The sequence below is a fragment of the Antedon bifida genome, chromosome 7, assembly GCF_963402885.1.
Source record: "Antedon bifida chromosome 7, ecAntBifi1.1, whole genome shotgun sequence".
Classification (NCBI taxonomy): Eukaryota; Metazoa; Echinodermata; class Crinoidea; order Comatulida; family Antedonidae; genus Antedon; species Antedon bifida.
The window spans coordinates 23,573,268-23,587,422 of NC_136232.1; the positions used below are offsets into that span (position 1 = coordinate 23,573,268).

Here is a 14,155-nt window from a genome sequence, read left to right on the forward strand (position 1 = left end):
TTAACAAAATATATTTAGCGTAACGCCCGTTACATAGGCTTTATAACTACATTGCAAAGAACTTTTAAGTTCTTTGCTACATTGTTATAATATATCTTTCTAAAATTTGAAGTGTAGGCCCTATGTTCATTCCTGCTTTTTCTTTTTATTCTTAGTTTGTACAAAATCGGCGTATCGGCTATGCCACCTGTATTTTAACAATGGGAATGCAAATTATTCGTTTAGGTGACTGTAACCTTATGCTACGTTTTTATTCAAGGTATACTCTAGCATTATTACCATTCAGAGAGGCGAGTCGATAGGATAGGGTTAAGTACAAGACAAGCCATGTGGTCATGGATTACTTCAGTTCACTTCCATTTGTAATAACATTTATATTATATGATGATTTATGTAGGCTATATAACTGTATTGTTATATCTTTCTAAAAATTGAAGTGTAGGCTCTACGTTTATTTGTTTTTCTTGCGTGCAAACGTACATCGGCTATGCCACCTGTATTGTAAAGCTTGGTTCCCATTAGAACGTAACGCAAGGACGTAAACGCAACGCAAGCGTTTTAACCAATGACAAGCGAAGTTATAGACAGTTAGCAATCACAAGCGAATAAGCCATCGCTTGTGATTGGTCAATTCACTTGCGTTACGTTACGTCCTTGTGTTGCGTCGCTAGTGGGAACCACGCTTAACAATGGGAATGCGAATTATTACTATAACCTTATGCTACGTTGTTATTATTCTAGGCGTACTCTAGCCATGGAGGTAAGTTAATACAACTTTGGAACCAGAAATTTTGATACCTTACCTTCAACAATTTTCTGGAGTGGACAGTATACATATTGGCTGTGTATAGTCCCATGGAGGTAAAAAATAAATTATTTTTTACCTCCATGCCCTAGCCCTGTTCGTCCCTACACAATCCCATGTTATACCTGAGGTTTGAACGTAGTATTCTTCATTATTCTACTAATCCGCAGAATAATTACCAGCTTATACAGAATCTTAATTATAATTACGGCTACCCTTTGACGCCTCTCACTGTTTACTCTGGATTTTCTAATTTGTATTCAAAATGTATGCATTTTAATTTGCAGTGTTTACATCAGTTTACATGAAGGATACTGTACCTACAATTCCCATTGTATCATGAAGGATACTGTACCTACAATTCCCATTGTATCATGAAGGATACTGTACCTACAATTCCCATTGTATCATGAAGGATACTGTACCTACAATTCCCATTGTATCATGAGGGATACTGTACCTACAATTCCCATTGTATCATGAGGGATACTGTACCTACAATTCCCAGTATATCATGAGGGATACTGTACCTACAATTCCCATTGTATCATGAAGGATACTGTACCTACAATTCCCATTGTATCATGAGGGATACTGTACCTACAATTCCCATTGTATCATGAGGGATACTGTACCTACAATTCCCATTGTATCATGAGGGATACTGTACCTACAATTCCCATTGTATCATGAAGGATACTGTACCTACAATTCCCATTGTATCATGAAGGATACTGTACCTACAATTCCCATTGTATCATGAGGGATACTGTACCTACAATTCCCATTGTATCATGAAGGATACTGTACCTACAATTCCCATTGTATCATGAGGGATACTGTACCTACAATTCCTATTGTATCATGAGGGATACTGTACCTACAATTCCCATTGTATCATGAAGGATACTGTACCTACAATTCCCATTGTATCATGAGGGATACTGTACCTACAATTCCCATTGTATCATGAGGGATACTGTACCTACAATTCCCATTGTATCATGAAGGATACTGTACCTACAATTCCTATTGTATCATGAGGGATACTGTACCTACAATTCCCATTGTATCATGAGGGATACTGTACCTACAATTCCCATTGTATCATGAGGGATACTGTACCTACAATTCCCATTGTATCATGAGGGATACTGTACCTACAATTCCCATTGTATCATGAGGGATACTGTACCTACAATTCCCATTGTATCATGAAGGATACTGTACCTACAATTCCCATTGTATCATGAGGGATACTGTACCTACAATTCCCATTATATCATGAGGGATACTGTACCTACAATTCCCATTGTATCATGAAGGATACTGTACCTACAATTCCCATTGTATCATGAAGGATACTGTACCTACAATTCCCATTGTATCATGAAGGATACTGTACCTACAATTCCTATTGTATCATGAGGGATACTGTACCTACAATTCCCATTGTATCATGAGGGATACTGTACCTACAATTCCCATTGTATCATGAGGGATACTGTACCTACAATTCCCATTATATCATGAGGGATACTGTACCTACAATTCCCATTGTATCATCGTATTCGAGATTGTCAACGTTACACCAACCTGAGTCTGCTAATTTCCAGTTTATTGATCAGTATAGTAACGTAATTGTTATAAAACGTATACGCCTTCACATTGTGTCCCCATATAATGTAGCTTATGTTGTTTTCAATTTTTGTCTATCCAATCCAAGTACACTCTTTTTTAATGAAAGTCCTACAGTTAAGTGTTAATGTATTAGCCCGTGATGGAGTAATTTATAGTTCTTCCATAAGCTTCCTAACTACATGAATACAGTCAAATTTATATCTTATTTGTTTTGTGTAGGCCCTATTTACATTGTATTTCAGTAATAAACGGGTACTACCTTAAGGGCCTGTTTCTATTGAAAAATAAAAAAAGAACGGTTTTCTTAGAAACCGGCAGTTGTTTTCGTAGGGTCTTCCTTGGCTTTTGCGCGCGCGGTCTTTTCTCTGCATGGTCTTAGCTTTAGAAACCCATCAATAGAGGGCGACATCAAAAAAAAATTATACAAAATTTGTTTTCAGGTATTTAGATTTTTTTATTGGTTATCCGCACTTGGCGGATAACCCCTTGTTATTGTCAGGATCTTTTTTGGTTATTTGCACTTGGCGGATGATAACCCCTTGTTATTGTCAGGATCTTTTTTTTTTGGTTATCCGCACTTTCTCCCATATTTTGATATTTGATAGATCAATCAATAATCTTACGCATGATTTACCATTTTAAAATGTTTTATTACGTCATCATACGCAAAAACGTGAATAACTTGGGTCACTTATTTTCATCATTCCAATAAATTTTAATTTGTTATAGCTCCTCAGAATGAAAAGTGATTAAAACGTTTTCTGGAAGCTTTTGAATTGTAGATACGAATTCATGTACAATGAATTATGCGCATCGGATGTTGTGACGTCATCATATTGCTAGTTCAATTATATAAGTCGTAATTTCATATTTTGCGTCATATGACATTTAAAAGAACGCGCTCTCATATTCTACGTATCCTAATTTCTGTTGCTCAGATAATTTCCTTCCAAAATTGCTATCTATGTGTTTCATTTTGATGACGTCATCATGTTAAAAATTGAATTAAAAGATGGTCTCGTAATTTCATCTATGCTACACTGTATAACATATAATGTATTTTGTAAATACTGTTATAATACCGCAATGATATAGGTACAATTCAGCATAGACTTGCCCCAAGTCTTTTTTTATTTATTTGTTTTTATTTCGATTTTTGTCTGAAAAAAATATCCAAAATCAAGTAGTATACATATGAAACGCCATATGTGCCATATCTTTTTACTAATATTAAGACAAAACTCCGTCTGGAACCCAGACTAAACTCAGCACTGTAAACATATGGAACTCATGTCTTAGGATGGCATAATAACTGTCGGCCTTCATATAGTTTAACGTATTTGCATGTTGCGTGTCCGCGGATAACCCGAACTCGTCAAAGTGACGAGTTCAAATCTAGTTCTTATTCTCCTGTCTTTCCACGAATTTTGTTGCGCGTGTATCTCTAAATCTTCTCAACATAACATTGTATAACTTTATCAGAAGATTAGCCTCTATCTGAAGATGTCGTAATAAGGTTTTCGGTCTCGTCCGTGTTGCGCAGAGTAACATACGCATGATTATACGATTTGTTTGTTTTTTTATTAGAGGGCTTAAATGCAAATTAAAAAAATATTTAAGGTATAGGCAAGTTATTTTGCAATTCTTAACACATAAAATGTTTACTTTACAGTTTTCTGGTTTCTGGATCAAAATCGAAAGAAACGAAATGTGTTTCTGTATTTTGTAAGTAAATGTGTTACATGGCAAGAAAACCAGGCCCTCTAGAGTTAGAAAATCAGGCCCTCTATAACAAAAATTGAGAGAGGTCAATTGTAGAGTTCAGGGGAGACATGTGATTGTTTGCTGTTTGGTTTTGTTGTTTTCGTAAGATCTTTAAAGTTAAATTAAAAAGAACAGTTATTTAGAATTAAACCGTGGTTAACCATTAACTGATGATTATCCAGAAGATGATTAAAGGAATATAAGATCGTTACAATTAAAGAGAACAGATGTGTTAATCCGTTGTTTTTGTTGATTCATACTGTGTACGGGGATACTAAATTCACTTTGGAAAAATATCGTTGAGCTATTGTTGAGATGTCCTGGAAACCTGTGTAAAATCTGGCGATCCTGCCAGGACATCTCTAGGAAGTGAATGAGAAAAGAAAAGCGAAGAACATGGAATTAGAAACTCTAGAGAGAGAGGTACGTAGTACACTTTACCTTCTGACTGTAGAACAAGTAAAAGAAGTGGCACGGTATCTTAAGCTAGAAGGAATGGATGACAAAACGAAACGCATTGTTTTAAAAGCAATCAATAAATTTTTAGATGGCGATGAGGTAGACGCAATGGAGGATAAAGGACTAGCTCTGTTGACGGGCTTGCATGAACTAATAATTGGTGGATTCGAGGTACCAGGAGAGGAGATCGAAGTTGCAGTAAATAAGGTGACGTCTGCAGGGGGTGAGAGACCAGCGCCGGAGAACAAGGGCTTGGGTGCTTTCCCATGGGGCAGACGTGATCTGAAGCTAAGTGGACAGATTGGGGCACCCGGACAGGCAGGGAAGCTGACTTTTAACAGTCTCGCCATGCAAATTGAAGATGCAGTCCAAAAAGGGTATACCTCCAGAGAGATTTTGGTTGCTGTGACGAAAGCAATAAGTCCAGAGTTGCCGCTACGAAGTTACCTAGAAGGGAGAATTGATGTAAAATTGCCACAGTTGCGAAGAATTCTAAGGGCTCATTATAAGGAACGAGATGCGATGGACCTGTATCAAGAACTAGCAGCAGCATCGCTTCGAAAATCTGAAGCAACACAGGATTTTGTTATGCGTGCGATGAGCCTTCGTCAACGGGTCACTTTTGCATCCCAGGAAGATCAATCAACCCTAAAATATGATGCAGATTTAGTACAAAATACCTTCATCCAAACATTGAAGACTGGCTTGCCAGAGAGATTGAGAAGTGAAATGAGTCCGTATCTTACACCGAAAATTACCGATGAAGATCTTCTAGAAAGATTAGCCATTGTGGAGAATCTAGAAGAAAGACGGTCTCAGAAAAGTAAAACGTGCATCAGTGCTGCTTCTGTTGCAGCAGATGGACAGCAGGATGAGATACAACTGTTGATAAAAGGAATGAAGACACTACAGGCTAATGTGTCGGCACTTCAACAAGTGGTACGGCAGAACACTGAGACTGCATCCCTTTCAATGGTGCAGCAGAGAACTGAAAGAAAGACTAGAGAAAGGGGTTGTGATGTATGCAAACAGAATAAGAAAGGGGCGGAGTGTAGACATTGTTTTAAGTGCGGTGGATCCAACCATTTTGCCAGGAGCTGTAGGAGCCAGGGAAACGGACCAAGGTCAATCCAGCGGGACGGGGAGAGACCATAGACACAGACAGGTCCCCCAAACAAAATACCAGTAACAAGCTCTTGGAATGTAATAGTCGTCAGGTCAGCCATCTTACACCAAGACAACATCAACAAATTGTCAAGCTTATCGGTAACAAGTGTATCATCAAATGCAAAATAAACGGCGGTGTGTTAGAAGCTTTATTTGACACAGGGTCACAGGTTTCTATAGTGTCACAGAAATGGTGGTTAACCCAGTTTCCTAATTTGCCACTACGGGATTTAAAAGAACTGTTGGAGTCAGATCTTAAACTGTCAGCAGCTAATGGAACAGAAATTCCGTACCTAGGATGGTTAGCACTTAAGTTTGAATTATTACCAACAGAAAAACAATCAACATTTTCCACTTTAGTACCTGTCTTGGTAACCGAAGATAATTTGCTACATCCAATCATTGGGTATAATGTCATCAGAGAGATTATCCAGCATACTGAGGGACCAGAATTAAAGCAGGCCATAAATACATCTTTCCCAAAATGCCATCACATTACAGCAGAAAGATTAATATCCAAAATCCGAACGTCAGACCCTACAGACTTTTGTGAAATAAATTCTGGACACACTTTACATAAAATTCCAGCCAAGCAAACTAACATCATTAAAGTGAGAGCAAATACAGGAAAGATACAAAAGAAAATGATGGTTTTATTTGAACCACATTCAGAACATTCTTTACCTGACGGACTGGAATTAGCTGAAACCATTGTAGACTTAAAACAAGGATTCTGTTCACATATTAGTATCCAAGTCACCAACAGGACTGACAGAACACTGATTATCCCAAAGAAGACTCATTTAGGAAAATTACAACTAGTGACAGCAGTATATCATGGCAGATTGGACACTAAAAGTAATACAGTCAACGAGGATAATCCCATGAGAAATGTGCAGACAGCTGCTACTAGTGTAGAGATGAACCCAGGAAGTACTGATTGGATATCTAAAATTAACTTCAACCATTTAAATGATAACCAACGAACATTGGTTGAAAAGATGTTGCAAGATGAGTCTAACAGTTTCAGTCAACATGATCGAGATATGGGTTCAATACCGAGTCTTGAAATGAAAATTAACCTAACTGACAACATACCAGTACAGAAAACCTATCAATCTATACCCAGACCTCTCTTTCAAGAAGTAAAAGAATATCTTCGAGAACTGATCGACCAAGGCTGGATAGTAAAATTCGAATCACCATATGCTTCACCAGTAGTTTGTGTGCGAAAAAAAGATGGAGGACTACGGCTATGCATCGACTATAGAGACCTAAATCGGAAGACCATACCAGATTGTCAACCCATCCCCCGAATACAAGATGTGCTCGACAGTCTTGGGGGAAATATGTGGTTTAGTACATTGGACCAAGGCAAGGCATACCACCAGGGATATATGCACCCAGATAGTCGTCCACTCACTGCTTTTGTCACTCCCTGGGGTTTACATGAATGGGTGCGAGTCCCTTTTGGATTGAAGAATGCCCCAGCTGCATATCAGAGGTGTATGGAGGACGCTTTAGATGGTCTAAATCATAGAATTTGTGAAGTGTATCTAGACGACATTATTGTTTACGGAAAAACCTTTGAGAACCATATGAGCAAACTAAAACCAACTAAATGTCATCTATTTCAATCGGAAGTCAAATACTTAGGTCGAATTATTAGCCAGGAAGGGTACAGACCGGATCCTAAGGATACCGAGGCGCTCAATACACTCAAAACAAAAGTTCCACAGACGGTAGGCGAAGTAAGGAAACTCTTAGGGTTCACTGGATACTATAGACGCTACCTAAGAGATTACTCAAAGAGGGCGAAACCCCTATTCGTGTTACTAACACAAGCTGGAAGTTTAAAGAAAAATCATACGAGGAACAAAAAAAGACAAGCAAAACAGAAAAACAACAAGGACAAGGGACAAGTTCCATCATCCACTCCAATAACTTGGTGCCCAGAATATCAACAAATTATAGATGGGTTTATTGATGAGTTAAGCCAAGCCCCAATCATGGCATTTCCTGATTTTGAGAAACCCTTTGAACTTCATACAGATGCCTCTCAGGATGGACTTGGGGCTGTGCTGTACCAAAGTCAGAATGGAACTTTGAGAGTTATAGGCTATGGTTCCCGTTCTCTTTCTCCCGCAGAGAAAAACTATCATCTACATTCTGGTAAGCTAGAATTTCTAGCTCTAAAATGGGCAATCACCAATCATTTTAGAGACTACCTATCATATGCCAAGTTTTTCACAGTCTACACAGATAACAACCCACTGACGTATATCCTAACAACTGCAAGGTTAAACGCTGTTGGCCACAGATGGGTAGCGGAGTTGGCTGATTTCAATTTTGAAATAAAATATAGACCAGGCACTAGTAATGATGATGCTGACGTTTTGTCTCGGATGCCAATGACCCCAGCCGATTTTGAGAAGTGCACAGAACTAGTTTCACCTTCAGTTATGAATGCGGTTGTCCAGGGTGTTCAGATTCAGCAGACCACCAGCTTTGCTTATATCAATAATCTGCAAGGGACCGAGATAAGTAACCATGACCAAAACCTCACATCTACTAACAACTTACCTACGTTTTCAAATGAAGAAATACGAGACACACAAACCAATGATCCAGCTATTGCACGTTTTCTGCAGTATAAAGCAAAAGGCAAATGGCCTTCTAGGAAAGAACGGAAAGATGAAGAGACTGAAACAAGATTGATGATGCGCGAGTGGAGTAAAATTAACACTGATAAAAATGGCATCCTCTATAGAAGAACAACAACTCGGACACAGCTAGTTTTACCCAAACAATTAAGACAGATGGTTTTGAAAACACTGCATAATGAGATGGGACACTTAGGCACTAACAGAGTTCTTCAGTTGGTTAGGGATAGGTTCTACTGGCCTCGTGCAGAAGCTAGTATCGAACACTACATAACAAAGGAGTGCAGTTGCGTTAAAGATAAAAGACCAGCGAAGATCACACATGCTCCATTGGTAAACATTCTAACTACAGAACCCTTTGAACTGATATCGATTGATTTTCTTCATTTAGAAAAATGCAAAGGTGGTTATGAATACATCCTGGTGGTCATAGATCATTTCACCAGGTTTGCACAGGCCTATCCAACTACCAACAAGTCAGGTAAAACAGTTGCCGACAAGTATTCAACGATTTTGTTTTAAAGTTTGGATATCCTTGCCGCATTCATCACGACCAGGGTCGAGAATTTGAAAACACTTTGTTTCGTCGCCTGGAACAACTTGGAGGAATTAAAGGATCGAGAACAACACCATACCATCCTCAAGGGAATGGACAAGTTGAAAGATTCAACCGAACCTTACTATCCATGCTTCGTACGCTGACCACACAGCAGAAGGAGGATTGGAAGTATCATCTCAATAAAGTTATTCATGCTTACAATGTTACACAACACGAGACCACAGGTTACTCACCACATTTCTTACTGTATGGACGTTCACCGCGACTACCTATTGACCTCGCTTTTTCTTTAACTTCTCCAAATGAAGAGGAACAAGGCACCTACAGTGATTACGTCGGAAGGTGGAAGAAAAGGATGGGAGAGGCCTACAATATTGCGAGAACTAAAGCACAGGCATCTGCAAAGAAAAGTAAAACCAGACACGACCAAAATAAGAAACTAAATTTAACCTTGTCACCTGGTGACAGGGTATTACTGAAGAACTGTGTTCCTCCTGGTGGTCCGGGAAAACTTCAAAGTTACTATGAAGATACAGTACATGTGGTGGTAACCCAGAAGCGTAACTTGCCGGTATACGAAGTACGACCAGAACAAGGAGATGGTAGAGTACGAACACTACACAAGAACCTATTATTTCCCTGTGACGCATTGCAAATAGACTCACCGGAAACAATACCACCTAGAACACAACGTAAACAAGAGAAGACACGATTACATGACCAGAACAAAGTTGCAGAGGAAATCAATAACTCATCAGACTCTGAGGATGAAGATGAAATGTTCAGACCAATTCACCAAACACCGACTGAAATATCTTTAGTTCCGGAACCACAGACTCACATTGGTGACCAGATACAGCTTCCTCTTGAAGAAGTGATTATTCCTGAAGTACCACAAATAAGTGACAGTCACCAGAGGGAAAATAGTGAATTACAAACATCACCATCTGAGGATGACCAGTTGAGTCATGCAAGCATCCCTCTAGACCCACCAAACAATGTAGAATGTAATATAGGACGCCCGGCACGTCAACGGCATCCTCCTAGTACATTTACCTATGACCAAATGGGCATACCTGCACCACATTGCATGTCAATATTGACTGACACGACTCAACCATTTCACCAACGTCAGATGATGCAAGGAATTCTTCCTTTTAATTGTTATGGTAATTATTATTCAAATTATTCTATTTTGAACGACAGACAATTTCCACCGAGAAGAAATTATCAGCCAAATAATACTCACCTACAGAACCAGAACAACTACCCAACATTTACTGAATTTCATCCAAACCAACGGTGGTACCCACCACATATGTTATCTAATAGAACAAACCTAGTGATGATGAACGGATATGTTACGATTGTCATTATGGACATGGACAAATACCTACCACTGATGGATGTATCGTTGTTGACGAAGTATAGGGAATATAGGCCTAGCCCTATTACACATCCCTCCTACTCACATGGAATGAGTGTGTGGGAGTTAGGCAACTTGCTATGGACAAGTGGTATGGAACTACATTCCCAGAGTGGCATAACCTACTGTAGAAAGTGTTTTGAATGGAAAGAACATTGCTGGTTGTACAGTAATGGTAAATAACATGAACTCCACAAGATATTGCGATTGAAACACTTGATGACTACACATGCTAGAATAATATTTGCTTATTCATAAAGTAATACAAGTTTTCACATATTTGGGACTTGTTATAGCAAAATGAACATTATGGAATTGTATTGGTCAGTAGTTAATATTATAAATTTTTTTTTTCGTTCTATTAAAAGTAACTGAGAGAAGTAACTATTGTAACGTACTAAGTAAGGTATAGGCATAGTAAGGCATACATCTCTAATGTTCATAGAAATGTAAGATAGAATTGGATGTCGGGGACGACATTTCCCTTGTGGGGGGAGTGTGTTACATGGCAAGAAAACCAGGCCCTCTAGAGTTAGAAAATCAGGCCCTCTATAACAAAAATTGAGAGAGGTCAATTGTAGAGTTCAGGGGAGACATGTGATTGTTTGCTGTTTGGTTTTGTTGTTTTCGTAAGATGTTTAAAGTTAAATTAAAAAGAACAGTTATTTAGAATTAAACCGTGGTTAACCATTAACAAGGAACTGATGATTATCCAGTAGATGATTAAAGGAATATAAGATCGTTACAATTAAAGAGAACAGATGTGTTAATCCGTTGTTTTTGTTGATTCATACTGTGTACAGGGATACTAAATTCACTTTGGAAAAATATCGTTGAGCTATTGTTGAGATGTCCTGGAAACCTGTGTAAAAAATGTAAGGTGTTATCATTTAATTTGTACGATTTTTAGTTGTATTTTGTGCACAATACCAGATCGTAAGGTCTTCCTTGGCTTTGTGTTCGCGGTCTTCTCTCTGCATGGTCTTAGTTTTAGAAACACCCATCATTGATCAATATAGCCTAGGGCGACATTAAAAATATATATATACAAATTTGTTTTTAGTATTTAGATTTTTTGTTTGTGGTTGTTTTCAAGGTTTTTTTTCAGTTTTTTGTCGGTAATTAGACTGACCCGAAAATACAGTTCAATAATTATATGATTTGTGGGCCGGACATTCAAATTCAATACATAACTTCGGCACAGTTTCTGTACTTTTGCACCTAACTTGAAACCGCTGCTGCAAATAAAGATTCCGCCGGGCAATGCCGAGAGGGTGAATGTTTTTAATTGGGTTGAGATTGAGGTGCGAACAGTACCGCCCAATATTATTATGTTGCAAAAAGAAGACAAATGTTAAGTATTACGTGAGTTGACGACTACCATATGCGGTTTTGGTATCATATGTTCTTCCATACCGCATAGTCAAAATGAGCGAAATAAATATTTCATCAGCGGCACACTAATGATGAATTTGGTGTATGGACTGAACGTCATCGTTATGCATCATTATTTGGACAAGACTGCTAATTAGTAAAATTTTATGTAAGTATTTCTCTATCGCCTCCTGATTTTTACCTATTTCTGGCTGGTTAAGGCAGCTAGGCCAGATTTTTATTAGTTTTCTTTTATATTAGATAAAAGATCCATCAAAATAAACCCATTCATTCACCTAGGTATTAAATATTTTGCATTATTCTGTAAAATCAGGAGTTTGTTAGTTAGCAGGTAAGCGAAATAAATATTGTTTCAGTTTATCTTCCTGTAAGAGCATAGAGCCATGCTGTACAGTATAAAGTAAGGTATTAAAGAGTTTACGGAAACAACATAACGAAATTCAATGTCCAATGCTGTCATGCATTGTTAACATTTACAAAAATTCTGATATCCAGCTATAAAAGTAGTTTTCCCAGTTAAAAAAGAAGTAGTACAGTAGCAGCAAAATGGAAGATGGCAACTTTCGTATACGAGATGCAAGACCGGAGGATTGCGCTGCGATAATGAAGATGATTGTGGAATTAGCAGTGTTTGAAAATTCTGAAGATCAAGTAGAAAACACTACTGAAGGTATACTTTACATTACATTAAAAATAAAATTAAGGAGTAGTGTAATGTATGTATAAAATAGGGTACACTACTGTAACATTACTAAATTTAAGCACAAATTACCCATACATGTCCAGTACGGATTAGTGAGGCTTTCAGTTTTACCCAACTGCAAGCTCTCATGCCACTGAACTAAAATCTTGCTCTTTTTCACCATAATCTCAAACGATTGAACAACAACGTATAAAAATTAAATACTTTGTGAGCAAAGCGAGCACCATTAGGCTGGGGACCGCCAAGGGCCCCGGAAGCCTGGCTCTTTGAATAATATATAGATCGTTTCAATAAATTTTTGAGCACATACAAATTCCGCCCGGAAGAATACCATTATTTTGGGAAAACACTTTTTAGGCACTGTTCCTGATGCGTCACTCGCAAAATCTATTCTTCTATACTGTCTTTTCTGAAATTACATATGGTACCATACATCATGCATGTCATTGAAGTCTACTGTCTATTTCATTTCAACAATTTAATGTGCGCCGGTGTTTATTATTATAAAGGTTTGTGCAAAAAAGTGTACATAATTAAAACACGCACTCGCAAACTTGTCTTCTGAAATGTAGCTTTCCTGTGAGATGTTTATCAAACTTGTTAAAAATTCTTGTTTTTTTTTAAGGTCTACAGAAGGATATATTTGAACCAGGAAGCATTGTGTCTTGCATAGTAGCGGAATATAAAAGACCAGAAGTAGAGACATTTGAAGTAATTGGTTACAGCGTTTTCTTCTATACATACAGTACTTGGAAGGGAAAGGTGGTTTATATGAAAGACATATATATCATGAAAGAGTTCAGAGGTAAACGACCTACTAACTGACCTATGACCTACTTCTAACTGACCTTTAATGTATGTAAATGCATCCAAAGATTTTGATTGGTTGCAATCAGTTAAAATTAAAGTGATGTGTATTTCTAACTATGTTATTATTATTTTTCTCTGCGGAAACTGAATATTCTTAGTTGAAATCCAACCAAAACCAAAAAAATGGTTTTACTATTTTAAAAAATGCTTTCAATAAATAGTCAATTAGCATGTCACAAAAAAAGAAAATATCAATGTTATTCTTTACTTAAATTTTATAGGAAGAGGTTACGGACGAATTATGATGAGAAGGGTTGCTGAGGTAATTATGTCAAAAAATAACTGAAAAACATGAATAATTAATGAATATATAAATAATATAAATAAATTTTAACCCATATAACAACATTATAATTTTTTCAGATTGGTTTAGAGAAAGGTTGCCAGAGAATGCAGTGGGCAGTGCTAGGTTGGAATAAACCAGCAATTAATATGTATAAAACAATCAACTCAATAGATTTAACAGTAACTGAGGACTGGCATATGTACACAATGTTTAAGCCTCAATTGTTAACATTTGTGACTAATTCTTAATTTTTCTATTTAAACACAATTTTCATTTTAGAAATGTTAGTATAATAATGTAATGCCTTTTCAACATCTGCTGGCTGCTTTCCATGCATGATTCGTTTACACGATAAATGATGCTACGCGTATATCGCGTTTTCGTCATGAAATGTTTAAAGCCCCTTCCCTACGTTTT

At 37.5% G+C, this 14,155-nt stretch overlaps 1 protein-coding gene across 1 annotated transcript; it reads left to right on the forward strand.

Annotated features, from left to right (window-relative positions):
• Positions 1-12,408: 12,408 nt before the first annotated feature.
• On the forward strand, positions 12,409-14,030 carry LOC144848812 (thialysine N-epsilon-acetyltransferase-like). Its single transcript, XM_078705749.1, has 4 exons — positions 12,409-12,549; positions 13,208-13,387; positions 13,674-13,714; positions 13,816-14,030. Exons 1-4 carry the CDS (start codon positions 12,426-12,428, stop codon positions 13,984-13,986), a joined length of 516 nt encoding a protein of 171 aa, XP_078561875.1. The 5' UTR covers positions 12,409-12,425; the 3' UTR covers positions 13,987-14,030.
• Positions 14,031-14,155: the final 125 nt, after the last annotated feature.

Bases quoted from the DNA above. Each gene is read 5' to 3' on its own strand.
- LOC144848812 (XM_078705749.1), top strand. From the start codon at position 12,426: ATGGAAGATGGCAACTTTCGTATACGAGATGCAAGACCGGAGGATTGC. The intron at 13,388-13,673 runs GTAAACGACCTA...TAAATTTTATAG, and splicing joins TATCATGAAAGAGTTCAGAG to GAAGAGGTTACGGACGAATT. The intron at 13,715-13,815 runs GTAATTATGTCA...TAATTTTTTCAG, and splicing joins TGATGAGAAGGGTTGCTGAG to ATTGGTTTAGAGAAAGGTTG.